At 35.4% G+C, this 18,037-nt stretch overlaps 1 protein-coding gene across 1 annotated transcript in view; it reads right to left on the bottom strand.

Annotated features, from left to right (window-relative positions):
* Nucleotides 1–18,037, bottom strand: part of RIT2 (Ras like without CAAX 2) — a 548,346-nt gene that overhangs the window by 389,233 nt on the left and 141,076 nt on the right. Inside the window, exon 2 of the mRNA XM_074204070.1 lies at nt 4,349–4,405. Within this exon, the coding sequence (XP_074060171.1) occupies nt 4,349–4,405 (57 nt within the window). The remainder of the gene's footprint in view (nt 1–4,348; nt 4,406–18,037) is intronic.

The raw sequence follows: 18,037 nt of genomic DNA, 5'->3' as shown, positions 1-18,037 counted from the left end.
TTCTTTTACCCATCCTTCCCACTCCCCTTCCCCTTGGCATAAAGTATATACATTTATGGTTAACATGCTTACAGATTAGTCATTTTCAGAATGAGGAATTATGATTAAGGGCAAAGAAAGGAAATCATGAGTTAGTGTAATTTCAGAACCTGTAAGGTTTTTTTTTTTTGTTTTGCTGTTCTTCCCTGGATGGGGATAGCATTGTCCATAGTCGATCTCCAAGAGTTATCATAGTTCTCTGAACTACTAATTGGAGTTGCATCCATCATCATTGATAAACTCACAAGTTTTTGATTAATGTGGACAATGCTTCTACTCCCGCTCAGCATCAGTTCCTGGGATTCATTCCATGCTTCTCCAGTATCTGACCCCTCATAGCTTCTTATATTACAATAATATTCCATAACAATCATATAACACACTTGTTTAGTCATTCCCCAAGTTATGGGCATTCCCTCAATTTCCAATTCTTTACCACTACAAAAATAGCTGCCATGAATATTTTGGAACATGTGGGACTCATTCAATTTTTTATGATTTCTTCTGGATATAGGTCTTGAAATCACTGGGTTAAAGTATATGATCAATTTTATTGCTTTTTTGGGCATAGTTCCATACTGCTCTTCAGAAGGGTTGGATCTGTTCACAACTCCACCATCAATGCATTAATGTCTCAATCATCTCATAACCTCTCCAACATTGATCATTTCCCCTTTTTTTGTCATCTTAATTAATCTGATAGATGTGAGGTGGAAATTCAAGGTTATTTAATCTGCATTTCTCTAATCAGTAATGATTTAGAGCATTTTTTCATATGCTTATATATAGTTTTAATCTCTTAATTTGAAAACTGTCTGTTCTTATCCTTTGACCATTTTGTCAATTGGAGAATAACTTGCAATCTTGTAAATTTGATGCTGATCTCCATATATTTTAGAAATGAGATATTTTTCAGAGCCCCAAGTTGTAAAAATTATTTACCAGCTTTCAGATTTCCTTCTAATGTTGGCATTGCTTTTATTATTGCAAAACTTTACTTTAACATTCTCAAATCATCTATTTTGCAATTTATAATTTCTTGCTTGACCATAACTGTCTTCCTTTTCCATAGATCTCTCAGAGTATTTCTTAGTCCATTAATTTATGTCTGGTGTAACACTTAATGTCTGAATCTTATACCCATTTTGAACTTTTTTTCATAAAGGATATGTGATGCCCATCTATCCCTAGTTTTTCCCCCATACCATTTTACTGTTTTTCAAAATTTTTGTGAAATAGTGAGTTCTTATCCAAGAAGGTAATGTCATTAAGTTTATCAAATAGAAGATTACTGTAATCGTTTACTATTGCTTCTTTTGAACCTATCTTAATTCACAAATCCATTATTGTATTTTTGGATTTGAACTAGGCTGTTTTGATGACTGTTGTTTTCTAGTACAATTTTAGTTCTAGTATAGCTTAATCCCCTTTACATTTTTTTTTTTGCTATCAGTGCCATGGATATTCTTGACTTTCTTTACCTTTTTTTTACTATTTTTTCCTAATTCAGTAAAATAGTTATTTGATAGTTTGTTTGGTTTGACAGTGAATAAGTTACTTAATTAGGGTAAAATTGTCATTTTTATTATATTAGCTTGATCTAACCATTAGCATTTGATATTTTTCCAATTGTTTAGATCAGACTTTGTGTGAGAAGTTCTTTGTTAATGGGTTCATACAGTTTCTGAGTTTTTCTTGAGGGGAAGATTCCCAAGTATTTAACATTATCTGCAATTACCTTAAATGTAATTTTTCTTTCTATCTCTTGCTTCATATAGATCAACTACTATAATTTTATTTAACATCAAAAACTGTTAATCACTAAATTAAGTACTGGGTTAAACATTTTTTAAAGTTAACTGTCCACTTCCTCGAGCAGTTACACTCTAATGGAAGAGGCATCACATAAATATATGGAAAAATGGAGGATGTATAAGAAATAAATACAAGTGTAGAAGAGAAGATTTCAGCAGCTAGGTGAAGTAGGAAAGGATTGTTATAGAAAGCAGTGACTGAATAATTTAAATAAGACTTGAAGCAACCAGGGATTCTAGGAGGTGAAGTTGAATATAGACAGGAAACAATTATGGCAAAGAAATGAAAATAAATATAGACCAGTGAATATGTGATCTATGGATCTAATTGACCAAGATAGCTGTAGTATAAATTCTTAATATAAAAAATTTAAGTACTTTTATTCTAGAAATTTTACTCCCATGTAATTATTAAGTATTAAGCTTCCATAAGAAAATTAAGTTCAACTTTTTAAAAAATGACCCAATTAATTTTCTAGATTTTTTATATTGGTTCATTTGTCTTTGATACATTGAAATAGAGTCTCTCTCAACTCTAAATTATTTGTTTAGAATCCATGTATTTCAATGATATTTATAGTAGACTAATAAAATTAGTAACAATAATAATTAATTATTAATCAGCTTCCAAAGTTCAAATCTGTCCTCAAATAATTGCTAGCTGAGTGACCCTAGGTAAGACAATTAACCCTGTTTGTAAGAGGAAATGACAAATCATTCAAGTATCTTTGCCAAGAAAACCACAATGGAGGTCATGAAGAGTTGGATCCAACTAAAAAATGAATTGGCAACTTAATATATGCCAGGCACTCTGCTTATTATAAAAGTTCTTATTTCATTTGATGCTCAAAACTTTTTATCCCCACTTTACAGATGAGAAAATTGAACTGAAATAAGGGATTATGACTTGCTCAGAATCACATAGTAATTGTTTAGGCTGGATTTGAACTCATGACTTTCTGAATGCTAAATGATACAGCTGATAGATTGTCTGACCTGAAATAAGGAAGACTCATCTTCATGAGGTAAAATCTGACCTCAGACAATTGCTAACTATGTGACCCTGTACAAGTCATTTCACCCTGTTTGCCTTAGTTTACTCAACTGTAAAACAAATTAGAAAAGGAAATGTTCATCTACTCCAAGATTTGTGCCAAGAAATTCCCCTATGGGGTCATGAAAAATCAGACGACAACTTCCTGACTCCAGGCCTATCTCTGCATTATGTACTCTAACTGGCCTAAATTATACATAATTCCATAGTGATATATATATATATATATATATATATATATATATATATTTATATATATACCACATGTGTTGAAAAACTTTTGTAGGACTTTTAACATACAATGCCACAAATCTAGAATATGATCAATTGTCAGCATTCCATTTTGTCTTGTTGAGATTTGCTTTTTGATGTCATTTTTAATCTTATTTTTAGCTTGGTGAATCAAATGAGCATTTCCACAATATAGTATAAGGGAACAAAGATGCATATGAAATTGCAAATTTATTACACACAATTTTCAATTCCTTTCAAATATACAATATTATATTGTAAAATTTTAAAAAATTTCTTTCACCTATTTAGAGATGACTACCATTGAGCATAGTCATTAAACATACAAACATTTAAAAGTATTCTATACATGCTTCTATTTATCAGTTCTTTCTCTGGGTGCAGATAGCATACTTCTTCATATGTCCTTTATAATTAATTTGGCATTCTGAGATCAACAAAATTACTTATTTATTCAGTCATTCTTGAAACAAAATTCATCTTACAATGTACAATGTTCATTTTGCTCTTTATTATTTTATGCAAATATTTCTATGATATTTTTCTAAAGTCATTGCGATCATCATTTCTTACAGTACAACAATACTACATCACAATCATTCATCACAACTTACTCAACCATTCTTCAGTTGATGGGCATTCCTGCAATTTTTAAGTCTTTGTCACCACAAAGAAAGCTGACATAAATATTTAAGAACAATTGGTTCTTTTCCTTTTCCTCATATCACTGATGGAAGTAGAGAAGTATTGGTATTAAATCCACCAGAAAAATATTGTCAAAATATTTCAGTTTTATTGAGGATAGGAATTCGGGGTTATAAAGTGTGACCCCATATGAAAAATAATATGCTAAGATTATCAAATTATGATGTTTTGGTACTTCAGCAATTAATTTTAAGTGAATGTGAGACTGACTGAAAGCAATGAATACTGGATGCTAGACCTTACTCTACAAATTATTGGCAAGGACAAATCATTTAATGTTTTTCTGTATGCAAGTTTACTCAGAAATATATTTTCTAAGTAATTCTTTTAACTTCATAAATTTGTGATACTATGAGGTACTGATGATACACACACAAAAATAATGAAAGAAGTTACCCCCATAAAAAAATACACATCTTGTTTTGTTATGCAATTAAAACCCTTCTGGTTGAACTAAATGATTGAAGATTTCTTTTTCACTCACCTATTGTGGGATCATGATAATCAGGAAACCGGTGACTGATAAACTGCATTGTCATTGCTAGAGAGAGACAGAGACAGAGAGATAAAAAATAAGAAACAGAAACAGAGAGAGGCACATTCACAAACAAACACATAGAGTGAGAGAGAAAAACAAAAAGATATTATTCTATTAATAAAATGTAATAAAAGATTAAAAATCATCAGTAAAAATTCATAGGACCTAATAATTCAAATTGTAAATTGTGCAATATGATTCTTCAGCAAATAACTTTGACAGCACAAATGAAATACCAGAGAATTGGTTGGCAGAAAACTCTAGAGGAAGTCAGGATATCTGAATTTGATTCCTGATTCTTTCAATAATTAACCTTTCAACTTTGGGAAGATCATGACATGTCCCTTCCTTGGTGTTAGTTTCTTCACTTGTCCCTCCCTTGGTGTTAGTTTTTTCACATGTAAAAGGATTAGATCTCACTAAATTCTTTATTAAGTCCACATTACAAAACAAAATTCTAAGATGTTATAACCTTTTTATTAAGACTATCACTCATAATTATTATTCAAAATGATAATTATTAACACTGTAAATTACAGTTAGGGACAAATAGCCCTACATCAAATAGCCTCTAAACACTCACTCACTCTTTAAATTGTTACTATCCTTTCAGTAATGTTACCCAAAACTAAACATATTTCTCTAAGTTTGGACTGACCAGTGATGAATATAATGGGAATATCACTCTCTTGCATATATTCTGCAAATCCCTTTTTTCTTGGTTTCCATTTTAGAATTCGTATAGCTAAAATGGTCTTCTCTCTCATGAGAGGAATATTTGTCACTGATTGAGTAGGGCTGGGAACAGGAATTAAATTAGGCTACAATGAATTAGTGACATTTGAGAATAGTTTTGAAAGTTGTATAGAAACACATCAATGAGAGAGAAAAAGAGAACATTCTATGCATAAGAAAAAAGCTTGAACAAAGGGATGAAGATTTTAAAAAATACATGAAATATACATCATATTTGGTTTTTCTATAAAAAAGTATACTAGCTTGGATAAAACATTGAGTGCTTTTTTTTGTGCTTGTGGTCCTATGGACCAGATTGTTGTTGGAGTTTTCATAGTAAAGATACCAGAGTTGTTTGCTATTTCTTTCTCCATTGATTTAAGGCAAACAGAGGTTTAGTGGCTTGTACAGGCTCTCACAGGTAGAAGTGTCTAAGATCAGATTTCAAATCAAGTCTTTTTTTGCCTTCTTCTCAATACTCTATATCCACTAAGAACTTTTGCTTTCTTCTAGGCAAATAGAGGTTAAAGAATTTGTCCAAGGTCACACAGCTAATTAAGTGTATGAGTTTGGAACTCAAGTCTTCTGCCTCTTGGGTCAGAATTCAGTCCACTATGCTAGATACCTAGCTGCCTAGCTAGCATTCCTATGAAGATTTTTAATGCCTGAAAATTGCTTTATCTATTTTAACTCATTTTATCACTTCAATAATCCTTATAAATAGGTTCTTTCATCATCATGATGTTAGAAATGAGAAAACTAAGCAGACAGAGGTTAAATGAATTGCCTGGGTTTACACAATATGTATCTGAAGCAGGATATGAACTTGATTCCATTCTGATTACAAGTTTAGCACTTTATCCACTGTACCATCCATATACACACCTGCCTTATGACACCTACTGTACTAAGCACTGCAAGAGCAGGACTTTGCCTTATTAATTCATTCTCCACAAGGCCTTGTTTGAAGGAAGTGCCTAAGAAATGAAAACACTCAAAAACCAAAGACATTTCTAAATTCTGTAGAGGATTGAAAAGACAGTACCACATACCTCCCTGCATTCAGTCACCATATGAAAACACTAAAAAGCACATACTAAATTAATCCATCCTCAAACATTGGGAAAATTGCTATCTTTTCCATATAAACTGAGTCAGAAAGGGAGTACAGAGGCAAAAAATTGAATAGATCAAATAAAAGTTCTGGAAGGATCCCAGGTCACTTGATTCTCAAGCTAGTATTTTTACTTTTGTCTTCATGAATCTTTCTTAGGCAGATAGAAACCTGAAGCAATAAATACACGGGGAGGGGAGGGCTGTATCTAATACGATGGCTCAAGTAATTGAAGTTATCTAGGTCACTAACAATATTTTAAACTGGGAACTATCCACTCCAAGCTCACTTAACTCAAGACCAATACTCTAAAGAAAGGTTTTGAAAAACTAAAAATGTTCTATGGGAAAGAATGATGGCTAATTTTAAAAATAACAAATGTCACTTGGTTAAAATTCAGAAATTCTTTTCTATTCTGTTAACTTAAGAATCAATTTTGATATCTTGGATTTAGGTCAAAAAAGTGAAATTTATCACTTATTGAAAAAGAACAAATGTTTTGACTATTAAGATCTATGATTAATGTTCTGTTAGGTAATAAGGAAGTATTAGTTGTCTTTATAAAGCCTTTTGATGTAAAGTTTAAAAGGATTCACTGGATTCAGATATTTTCTGCCTTAAAAGAAGTTTAAATAATGTTCAATATTTACATTCTTGTGCTTCATAAGCAATTAATATCTCATTACAACTCATTACAACAAGTTTACCCCTAGGTTCAATCCTCTTTACACTATACCACACTGAACTTTTTATGTCATAATTCTTTTGACCTTCTGCACTATTAGGGGAAAATCCAGCTCTGTGACCATTTGCTAGAATGCCTCTGGATGAGGGAAAAAACGCAGTATATATATGTGTATGTGCATGTGCATGTGTGTGTGTATAGCTATTATTTGGAGATCATAGAACTTAGTTTATTAATTATAATTAGCTACTGAAAATAATAAATGTCATTAGAAATTGAAGAGAATAGCAATTTTAGAGTATGAATTGCATCCATTTGAAAATTTTGAAATCATATATTTTCTGGGTGACCTAAGCAAAGAAAACTTTAATCCAAATACAGAAAAATATATTATTTCATTTTACCTTATAGATAACAATAAGGCAGAACTTGATAGATTTTAAGTCAATTATTCTTTTATTTCATTAGTAGCCATACCATTAACTTTTATCACAGAAATGTAGTAAGCTTCCCAACCTTATAAAATAACCATTAAATATTCTACCTACAAGGACCAAATATATCTTAGAAAGTCTCCCAAGAACTGAAGATTAAAGGCAGTAATTTTTTCTTTTGTTTACACCAAATATAATTTTAGTGAGACTTTTATTTTGCTTGTGTATGCATTTATTTTTATTTCCATTTTATTATTCAGTTATTCCAATTTATTATTCTATTTTAAAGTTACATTTAAATAGCTTGTTTATTGTTTTGCATAAATCTGTACTAAAAACATCAAATTTACCTATCTGAAAATCTGGCAATATAATTTCTTTTATTACTTTCTCTGAAATCTCAGAGGCATTTGGCCAGAAACAATAGGATGTCACTAATATAAAAGGAAAATTTTTGAAAAAGTGGACTAATTTTCTAAAATAAAGATTAAACCACTATATAAAATTATACCACTTTCTCATTACATTTCCCCTTGCTTCTCCCTCATCCTCTAAAGCATTCAACATTCAAAGAGAACACTGAACTAATCATTTTAGAACACAACACTCTCTATTTCTTAGAAAAGTGTTTGAATACGCACAATATTAAATCTCCACTAGTATCATTATCCTTATCCTCATTATTACTATAGTCAGTCTTAAAAAATAGTACTAGAAAATTTGCAGATCCTTTTGTCTTAAAAATCCCCCTTTATTATGAGGAAATAAATCCCACTATTAGAATTAACTGCAATAGGTGAAAGGGCCATATGACAGTTATTTATAATGATGCATGGGTCCCTAGCCATAGAACCAAAGGACTTATGGGCAATGACAGGGGAAGACTTTGGCTGAATCACACAGTAAATTATATTGGACAAGTCAGTACTCTAGGATGATTTTTGTCCTTTGTAATGGAAGAAGACCAAATGATATTACTATGTTTGAGACAAATTACTGTGTATATGACGATGACTCATCAGAGACTCATAAGTTTGGAATTCTCTACCACAAAACTAATACGAATAGTCCATGTAAACACTGAGTGTGTTTACTTTAAATTAATGCATGGCAGGTATCCTTTGAACTTCTTCAATTCTGTCTTCCTCATAAAGTGCAGCACCCTTAGGGATGAGGACACACCAATCCTGGGTGGTCTTTTGTCACTGTCTCCTATGTAATTCAATCAATACTAAAGTTCTTAACAGAGACCTTCAAGATGTTGCTTCTTCTTATCCACTTGTGAATGCTTGCTCTGTATTACTCTTCCATAAAATGTTTTTTTTTTGACAAGTGTACTGCTGGCATTCCAACAACATGTCCAACTCATTTGGGGTAGTGATGTTGGAATGCTTGAAAGGAGCTCAGTGTCTGGTATCTTCTCTTGCCAGGTTTTCTGAATATTCCAAATACAACTTAAAGGGAAGCAATTCAGTTTCCTGACATGGAACTGATAGATTGACCAGATTTCACAGACATATAGCAATTGCTTAGCACAAAGGCCCTATAGTCTTCAATTTAGTACTTATTCTAATACGTCTTCTCTCCTACACTTTCTTTCAGAGTATCTCAAATACTGAGCTAGCTCTGGCAATTTAGGTTTCAACCTCATTTTCAGTGTGTACCTCCCTCGAAAGGTCACTGCCAAGGTGAATTTACCCACAATATTCAAAACTTTTCCATTTTCTGTAATCAATGGTTCTACATATGAATGGTGTGATGCTGACTGATGGAACACCTGCATTTTCTTGATGTCAATTGTAAGAGAAAAATTAGAAAAAGCAGCAGAAAATGGATCCATACATTGTGACATCTCATCTTCAGAGGCTGCATTGAATACTCAACAGAAGTTCATGCATTAACACTCTCTCCACTTTGGTTTTGGTTTGCAGACTTTTCAAGCTGAAGAATTTGTCATCACTGCGATAACTGACCTTGACCAGTGCTATATCCACTGTACCACCTAGCCTCCCCTGTAATTAACTTTTGATGGAATTATAAGCTGTCTTCATAGAAATAGGTGAACTATCATGCTGGAAAACTCTATGAGAATTCTCTTTTTTCGTTTAGAAGCTTCTGTATTTCTTCATCATTTTCATCACATCAATCTTGATATTGCAAGTATTCCTACTTAGATGAATAAATACAGTGCTGTACACCATATCTATGAAAACTGCCACTCTTGTTATGCTCCACTGTTGCCAACTACACATTGGCTCAGTTTTCCCTTCAAGAGAATAACAAAAAGTTCACATTCAGAAAGACTCTCTAATATTTTGTCATTAATTCTTCTTGGAGTCATTTTGCCTTGTGCCCTCCTCTTTGGTCAAATGTGAATATTTAGCTTGGAGAGGATTAGTTTATAATCAGTCCATCTCTCTGCATCACACATTGCCTTTGTCACTCTCACATCCTGTCTGTCTCTTCTCCATATCATCACATAGTCTATTAGAAGCCCATGTTTGCTATTGCTAGGAAGTTTTATTGCCTTTAGGAAAATGGAGGACAGCATTTCTGATGAGAAAGTCATGAGATGTGCAAGTCTTCAGTAGCTGATGACCATTACTCTTGCTATTTCCAACTCCATTCCTTCCAAGGATTTCCCTGACTTGTCTGGCAATCTGAGTCTACTCTAGTATTAAAGTCAGCCAGAATTAATTATGAGTTTACTCTCTTTTGGTACATTGAGGATAAGGATCTCCAGGTATTCAAAAATTTTTTCTTTTACTTCATCGGTGTTCAGCACAGTGGGAACATAAACACTGATGATAGTGGCATGGCATTTTCCTGGAAGTGACAATCTCATTGTCATGAACCTATCATTGACTCCTTTAGGTAGTTATTCAAGAAAGTTGACTCAATTAGTTTTGATTGCAAAATTAACCCCAACTTCATAGCAATCCCCTTCACTAAAGTTACTCCAGAAAAACATGTATCAACCTACAACTTTAGCAAGTTGGCCTTCATTTTCTGTCTTGTTTCAATCAAGGCTAATATTTGGATATGATACCTGCTGAGTTTTCTGACAATAAGGAGTGTTCGCCTTTCAGGCCTTTTGGAACTTGTGTTGTCTATGAGTGTGCATGTTTCATGCACCAATGGTGAATGTGTGAGGGGTAAAAATGCTCACTTTTCAGAAACATAGTGCTAAATTAGTCTAAGCCATAGGCCTCAGTTTCTATTTCTCAAGAATTAAGTGAGCGTGAGAACCTGGATTTCCAGGTAGAAAAATTATGTCACCCTAACCATATAAGGTGTAAACAAAGAAAGGCAACCCCCCCCCATTCCCTTCAGACCATCAAGTTTGACCAATAGTTGTAAGGGTCAGTAGAAAAGAGGAAGGGAAGGGGGTTGTGGTTTTTGTGGTGTTTTTAACCCTGCTTCAGCTTCTGTAATTCAGCTTTTCCTGCTGTCTCTCTCTCTCTCTCTCTCTCTCTCTCTCTCTCTCTCTCTCTCCCTCAGAGAGAGTTAGGAACTGTCCCACTTCTTGTAAGAACCAAAATAAATTTTAACTCTTTGCTGCCATTGAGAGAACTCTGAGTAGTTATTTTGGATTGGGGTCTCAATATCCCATATAGTTTTTGGGGGCTCATTCAGGATAGTGGTCTTAGGGAGAGACAACCCCTGACTCAGCTATTATGTATTATGTATTATATATATATATATATATATATATATATATATATATATATATATATATCTTGATAGATAGATAATGTATATATATGTATATAATATATATATATATTATCTATACCCCCAAGCCTACCTAAGAAGAAGTAGGTTTTGAAGAAATTTCTAGGATTGATAGGGCATTGCAGGAGTTGGATCAACTCCTATGCAAAGCAACTGCATGAATATCTATTAAAGGAAAGACCAAGATGGGTTATTATGGGATTCTAAAGGTAAAGAGAGTTTTAAGCAATTAAGAACTATTTTGGTTTCTGCCCTAATACTGTTGCTGCCTCCCCAGCCAAGTCGTTCTACTTATTCAGAAGAAGGGGTGGCCTTAGGGGTTCTAGCATAAATAAGAAGAGGGCAGAGACACCCCATGACCCTTTCATAGAAATTAGGTCTTACTGTGAGTGTGCCATTTCAAATGAAGACAATTTTGAACCAAAAAGCTGGCAGGTGGTTAACGGACTCTCGTGTATTAAAGTATGAAACAATTCTCTTAGAACGGGGTGATTCGATAGTAACTCAGGATCATTACCAGAGTCCAACTGAGTTTCAGTCTGCTTCCCCCAAGGATTTTCAGCAATTAGAACACAGTTGTTTGAAAGTTGTAAATTTTCAGACTAAAGTGAGAGAGGATTTACAGGAATCACCCATTCCAAGAGGGGAAGATTGGTTTGTAGATGGATCCTTGAGGGTGATGGAAGGAAAAAGGATGAATGGATTTGTAATAATAAATGGGAACAAAAGGATAGTCTACTCAGACTTGTGAACTGTATATGCAGAACCAAGCATTAAAAAGATTGGAAAACAAATAAGGGACTATCTATACTGATTCCAAATAGCCAGCCAATTGGTAGATGGGTGTCTCATTTGAAGAAAGACAAATAAGGCTGCCCAGCACGGAAAGTTGGCAGGGGGATGGCCTCCTGGAATTCAACTCGTTCAGAGCATAAAGATGGATTTTGTTGAGCTTCCTTCTGTTGGCTGCCTCAAATACTTATTGGCCATAGTAGACCATTTACACTCCTAGGTAGAGGCCTTCCTTCTTTCAAGGGCAACTGCCCCCATGGTCAGCAAAATTCTGCAAGAACAAGTAATTCTGCACTATGGTATGGTGGACAGGATTGATTCAGATCCAGGGAAACACTTTACCTCCAAGGTTCTCCAGTCCCTGGCTCAAGCCTTGGAAATTTCCTGGGAACTACATACTCCCTGGCATCGACCCTCCTCTGGCAAGGTGGAAAGAATTAATCAGGAAATTAAGCAACAGTTAACAAAGTTGTCTCCAGACACAATTACCTTGGACCAAATGCCTGCCCCTTGCATTGTTAAGGATGAGAACAAAGCTTAGATGGGACATCAGATTATCTCCTTATGAGACATTGAATGGCCATCCATTTCTTGGCCCAATTGAACAATAGGATCCTAGGTTAGTTAATAAGGATAAATTTGTCAGGGAATGTATAAAGATACTGGTCCAAAATTTGAAAGACATTTAACTAAAAGGACTTAATGCACAGACTACTCCTTTAGGGTTTGCAGTTCACACATTTGAACCAGGCAATTGGGTGTTGTTCCAGGAGGAAGGAGGAGAAGTTGACTGAATTGGGAAGGACCATTCCTGATTCTCCTGACCTTAGACATTGTCTTGAGAACCCAGGAGCAAGGTTGAACCCACCATACCAGAGTAAAAAGATTTGTGAATCCACAAATGAATGGACTGTGTACTCTGAACCTATGAATGAATTGAAACTGTATTTTAAGCAAGTATAGGACTAATGGACTCTCCAGCACCTTGCCCAGGAGGTGGAGGATTCTTGTTATTCTCCCCTTTGTTATAATTTTGTTATCATTCCTTTGCTTCCTAGCTCTTATGATTGTATATAATATAAGGGATTTCCATGCGGGATCCACACCTGTGTGTAATTACAGTTTCACTCCCTGGGGTTGGTGCCCTTCACTTTCTAGGCTCTGGTCAAGACTACAGTCCTGCAGAAATGTGCCTTAGATATCATGTTCTGAGAGTGTCGCTCTTAAATTTTAGCCTATTGTTATATCAGGCCTCAGTTTTAGACACCTTCCTTGAAGATGAAAACACTTTTCAGAACTTAATACAAGCCATTGTTAATACTTTCATTGTAACTAACTATTGGATTTGTGAGGAGCCTCAAGGATTGAGCACATAGCCATGGGTACTGGTTCCACTGGAACCTGTTTGGTTATTGAGTAAAAAGTCCTTAGTACACAGTGGAACTGGATTTTGTAATGAGAAGGAAGGACACCAATGGCCACTGGCAGAATCCATGACAGAGAGATATTGCCTTAAGCAAACTGGGAAGGGACTTGACTTAGGACGAAGTAGCTGCAGGTGGACTTTCTCTGCTAAGGTTGACAATATAAAATTAGTGCCAAGTTGTGGGAAGTATCAGGGCTGCTGGGATAAGACTTGTGTATAGTGTAATGATGGCACCTGGGTTAGATGTCATACTAGCAAAATGGATGAGAATCATTGCCAATATATATTCAGTGGAGTGGGAAAGTGTAGAGGTGACCAATCCATAGCAGAATGAGAATGTAGAAAGCATAATCGGAACAATGGTCCCTTGATTATTCAGCTCCAAAGTTGGAGATGGTAAATGACAATAGATGGGAAAGGTTCTTTATTATTTTTTTGTGTGCCCAAAGTAGAGCTTGCATTAAGAGATGTAGCTGGGAGGAAGGGCCACAATTGTGGAAATGCTAGTACAAAAATGATGGGCAGATAAGGTGCAATGGAGGCCCTCTAGGGGATCAGGATATGCAGTATTACCTTGTAACAGAGTATAATCAGACCAAGATTCTCCAGAAAAAGAATCCAGCTCTAAAAGGGCAGACTTGGAACTCTCCCTCTCCAGACTTGGAACTCTCCCTTTAATATTTCATGGTGGGCTTGGTTTAGAGGGAGTTAGTGGAATCAATTAGTGTGGTATGGATTTCTAGTATTAGGAGTCTTGATTATCCTCCCTCCCTGTATACCATGCATGATATGGTTGGTTACTAGTACAGTTCATAAAATCCTCCCTTAAATACTTTTGGCTGAAGACCAAGCCCAAACGCTGATGTTAAGGAGAGAAGGTTGGACTCCTGTGAGCCAGGATAGTGGAGATCAAGAAATTGAGCAGCATTGTGAAGAGTTATTACCAAAAATTCAAGCAGAACAGGGGATAGAATGGGTGAAAATTCAGCAGAGACTATAATAAATGAGAGGAGGGATTGTGGGGGGCAAAAATGCTGACTTTTCAGAAACATAGCGCTAAATTAGTCTAAGCCATAGGCAATTGGATTCAAGTTAGAGGTAGAATTGCACAAAGTGATCCACCTCAAACTCTCTTCCAAAATCTTCATGATCGAGCATGACAAGACAGAGTTAAGACAACTGGTGATGACTCCAGATGCAATGGATGACCTTGGCATCTTCGATGACTAAGGAATTTCTAAGCACTCAACAACACTTGCTTCAGTTGACATCATGGACATTGGAAAGAACTCTTTTCATCTGTTGATTCCACTAATGGAAGACTTCACATGCTTGGAGTAGGCACAACTCCACAACTCACTGATGAGTTTGAGACTCCCTTGGTTACTCTCTGGACTCTTCTGGACTCACTAATCCTTATCCAGGCTAATTTGGAAGGGGCAGGAGACAAGGAGGACAAGTTATCCTAGTTCTCCAAGATCCCCTTTATTTACTAGAATAGAAATGCTTAAATATCCTCTGCAGTCCCTGGCACACTCCCACTGTAGTGGCACTCTTTGTTCAACCAACAAAATAGTGTTCCGGTGCTGGAGGACACCAGGTGATGAAAGTTTACAATACTCCCACACACAGCAGTCCCTTGCATATTGCCCTTTTGGTGTTTTTTTTTTAAGTGAAATTCCTACATTCAATTACATAATGAATACCACATAAGTTGTAAACAAAAGTTCAAAAACAATATAAATAAAAATCAATTAAACAATAGTAAAGACAACTAAGCATCCAAGTCATTTAGCATGAGTTATTAAAGTTTACAAAATATTATTTCCATTATTATATGATGCAAGAACCCACATATTTATCTCAGCAGGGGGTCATGATTTGTGATATTTCCCTTACCATGAATGTGTGATGATAGATGAGACCAAGAATATATAATATAAGTAAATGTTTGACAATTATATCAATTTAACATCAAAACAGATCATATAATACAATCTCTTTCCCAAAAGAAATCATTGAATTATATGATTCAATATTCCCAAATTCCTAGAAATACAATTTATCCTAATATAATTTCCTCCTGAATTACATACACACACACACACACACACACACACACACACACACACACACACACAGAAACAGAAACAACTCTCTTGACACATATTTACCAAGCTCAGATTTATACCCTGGCCAGAATCAGATCTCAGGATAAAGAAACATTTTCCCACCTGTCCAGATCAGGAGAGAGATGTAAAATATCCTATTGATCATATACATACATAACACACCAATTAAGATTGGTCAAAAATAACTTTTAGAATCAAACAGAATTTTTTGAGGAACCTCACATATATATTCATGAAAATCTTGAAATAGCCAATCAAAAAAGATTAAATGCATTCTTAAACAACATCACAAAATTCAAAGTTAGTTACTCTATTACAGATATTAGCCATAGGCACAGGCTTCATTCTAAAGACAAAATCTAAAATTCACAATCCCAGAAAAAATCTTCCTCTCTTTTTCTTAAGTAATTGATGAAAAATCTTCCTAATAAATAGCCTATTGACCAACCCCCCCCCACCCCAAACCAGCAAGCAGGCATGGGGGTCCCTTGATTTCTAAAAATAAGTTTTTGGGGAGGTCTGTAGTGAAGCTGCATTCTATCTGAGACATAGGCTTGAGTTTCGAAGTTCCAGAAAGGAAGATTTCCCTTCTCCCCCCCCCCCCCCCCCCGAAGGTGGAAGTGGCAGGGAATGAGAGAGAGCATTTGAAATTACTTGAATTGTTGACAAAAGTGCAACTGGAGTTGTTGCATTTTCTAAACAGTAGTCAACACCATTACAAACTGTCCAATAGCATGTGACATTTTTCTTCTCAGCAGAGGAAGTGCAGTAAGTGTGTGCTTCATGGCTTGTTGTGTGCTTGCTTGTAGGCCGGAGAGTGAAATTCTTTGTAGCTTCTGAAGTGAAATTCATTGTAGGCATCAGAGTCAACATCAGGATTGGTGTCAGGGTCTGGCAATGACCAGAAGTCTCTAAAGTTGGCCCTAGTTTTAGGGATTTGGGTCCAGCTTAATGAATAATGCAGCCAGGCAGGCAGCAGTGGCCAAAAGGAACAGCCAGTAGGTCCACCACATCCCATTCATGGTGCTGGTGCTCCATCTGTGGACTGCTACTGAAGAAGCTAGTTCTGCCTTCAGCACTGCCTTGTAGAATCCAATTCCAAATTCAACAGCAGCCCCAATCAAAGAATCCATGTTCATTCTAGCCCCAATTGACATAATACATCTCTTCCCCATAGTATTGTAGGGAGTGCTTCAACTATGAAAGGAGTGACAGCCCCTGCTTTATCTTATTTTCTCCATTTGAAGGTGTGATGAGAAATTTGTTTCCTGTTGACCCCCAATGCCTAATAGATTAGTATAAGCAACTTGTTTAGGCCAAGCTTGTGGCCAGTTCTACATGAGGGAACACAGTCCAATCTTCCCCAATGTCAATCAAGCCTAGCACAGCAATTCCTTCTACTTTAATAACATAAAGAGATTTTTCTATAGAATTTCTAGCTGTAAACATAATTTCATTGTGGTTTCTCTGTTTTGGCCCCTTTTCTACCTCACTTTCCTTCCTACTTATACCAGATCTTGGAAAAACACATAACTGAGCTATGCATTGGTTTTCATTTATGTAGCTATCATCATCATTAGCATTCATTATTGCAATAGAGAAAATTTCCCCACTCACATGCTTTCCTAAAGGTATAATGTGAGTATACTCTGGATTTGGTGAAGCCAAAATGATTGCAAACTCCTCATCTGATAATCGTAAAGAGTGAATAGTTACTTCAGTAGAAGCATATGGAGGTACACTAAGTTTCCCAGCACTTTTGACCATCAGTAGTTTTATATGGTTTGGCTTGCTGCCAAAGCTGAATACTGTTTTCTTCCATTCCATTCTCCTGTTGGTCCTGAACTGTCATACCCCATGATTGTTCTTGAGGGACCCCTGGTAGAGGGCCCCATTCTCCATTTAATTGTCTATATTTTGATCCCCAGTGTCCTGCCTTTTTACACTTTGGGCATGGAGTTTTAGGATGATATGTCCTGACCTTTCTGGGCTTAGCCTTGGGCACCCAACAATTTTTCTTTAAATGTTCAGATTTTTCACATGTGCATATTATTCTTTATTTCCCATGTGCATATTAGCAAATGCCTCTGTCATTAATACTGTATGATACACCTGAGACCCTACTCTGTCACATTTTTTAATCATTTCCTCAATCGTGGCATCCCTTCTTAAAGCAATCATTGCTTTATGACAATCAGCATTTGTTTTATTAATATTTATTCCTGCTACATCTTGTAAAATTCTTCCTACCTCCTGTAACCGGGCAAAGAAATCTACAAAAGCTTCAACATTTTTTTGTCTCATAAGTGCAAATGGTTCTTTCTTATCATTTTGTATTGTAATACATCCCCAAGAATTCTTTACACAGGTAGCAAATCTTTCATATGTCTCTAACCCATTATATAGTTGGTTTGCATTGTTGAAAAATTGACCTGCGCCACTTAATTGTTCACAATATATGGTAGCATTGGAGCCTAGTGCATGCCTGGTTCTTTGAACTCTGTCATCCAAAAGACAGATTTTCTGGGTGACAAACATGATCAATCTGCTTCTAATCATTAGGTGTTAATATGGAGCATGCA

Source organism: Macrotis lagotis, chromosome X (assembly GCF_037893015.1).
Source record: "Macrotis lagotis isolate mMagLag1 chromosome X, bilby.v1.9.chrom.fasta, whole genome shotgun sequence".
NCBI lineage: Eukaryota > Metazoa > Chordata > Mammalia > Peramelemorphia > Peramelidae > Macrotis > Macrotis lagotis.
This window is presented reverse-complemented; position numbering and strand designations above follow the sequence as displayed.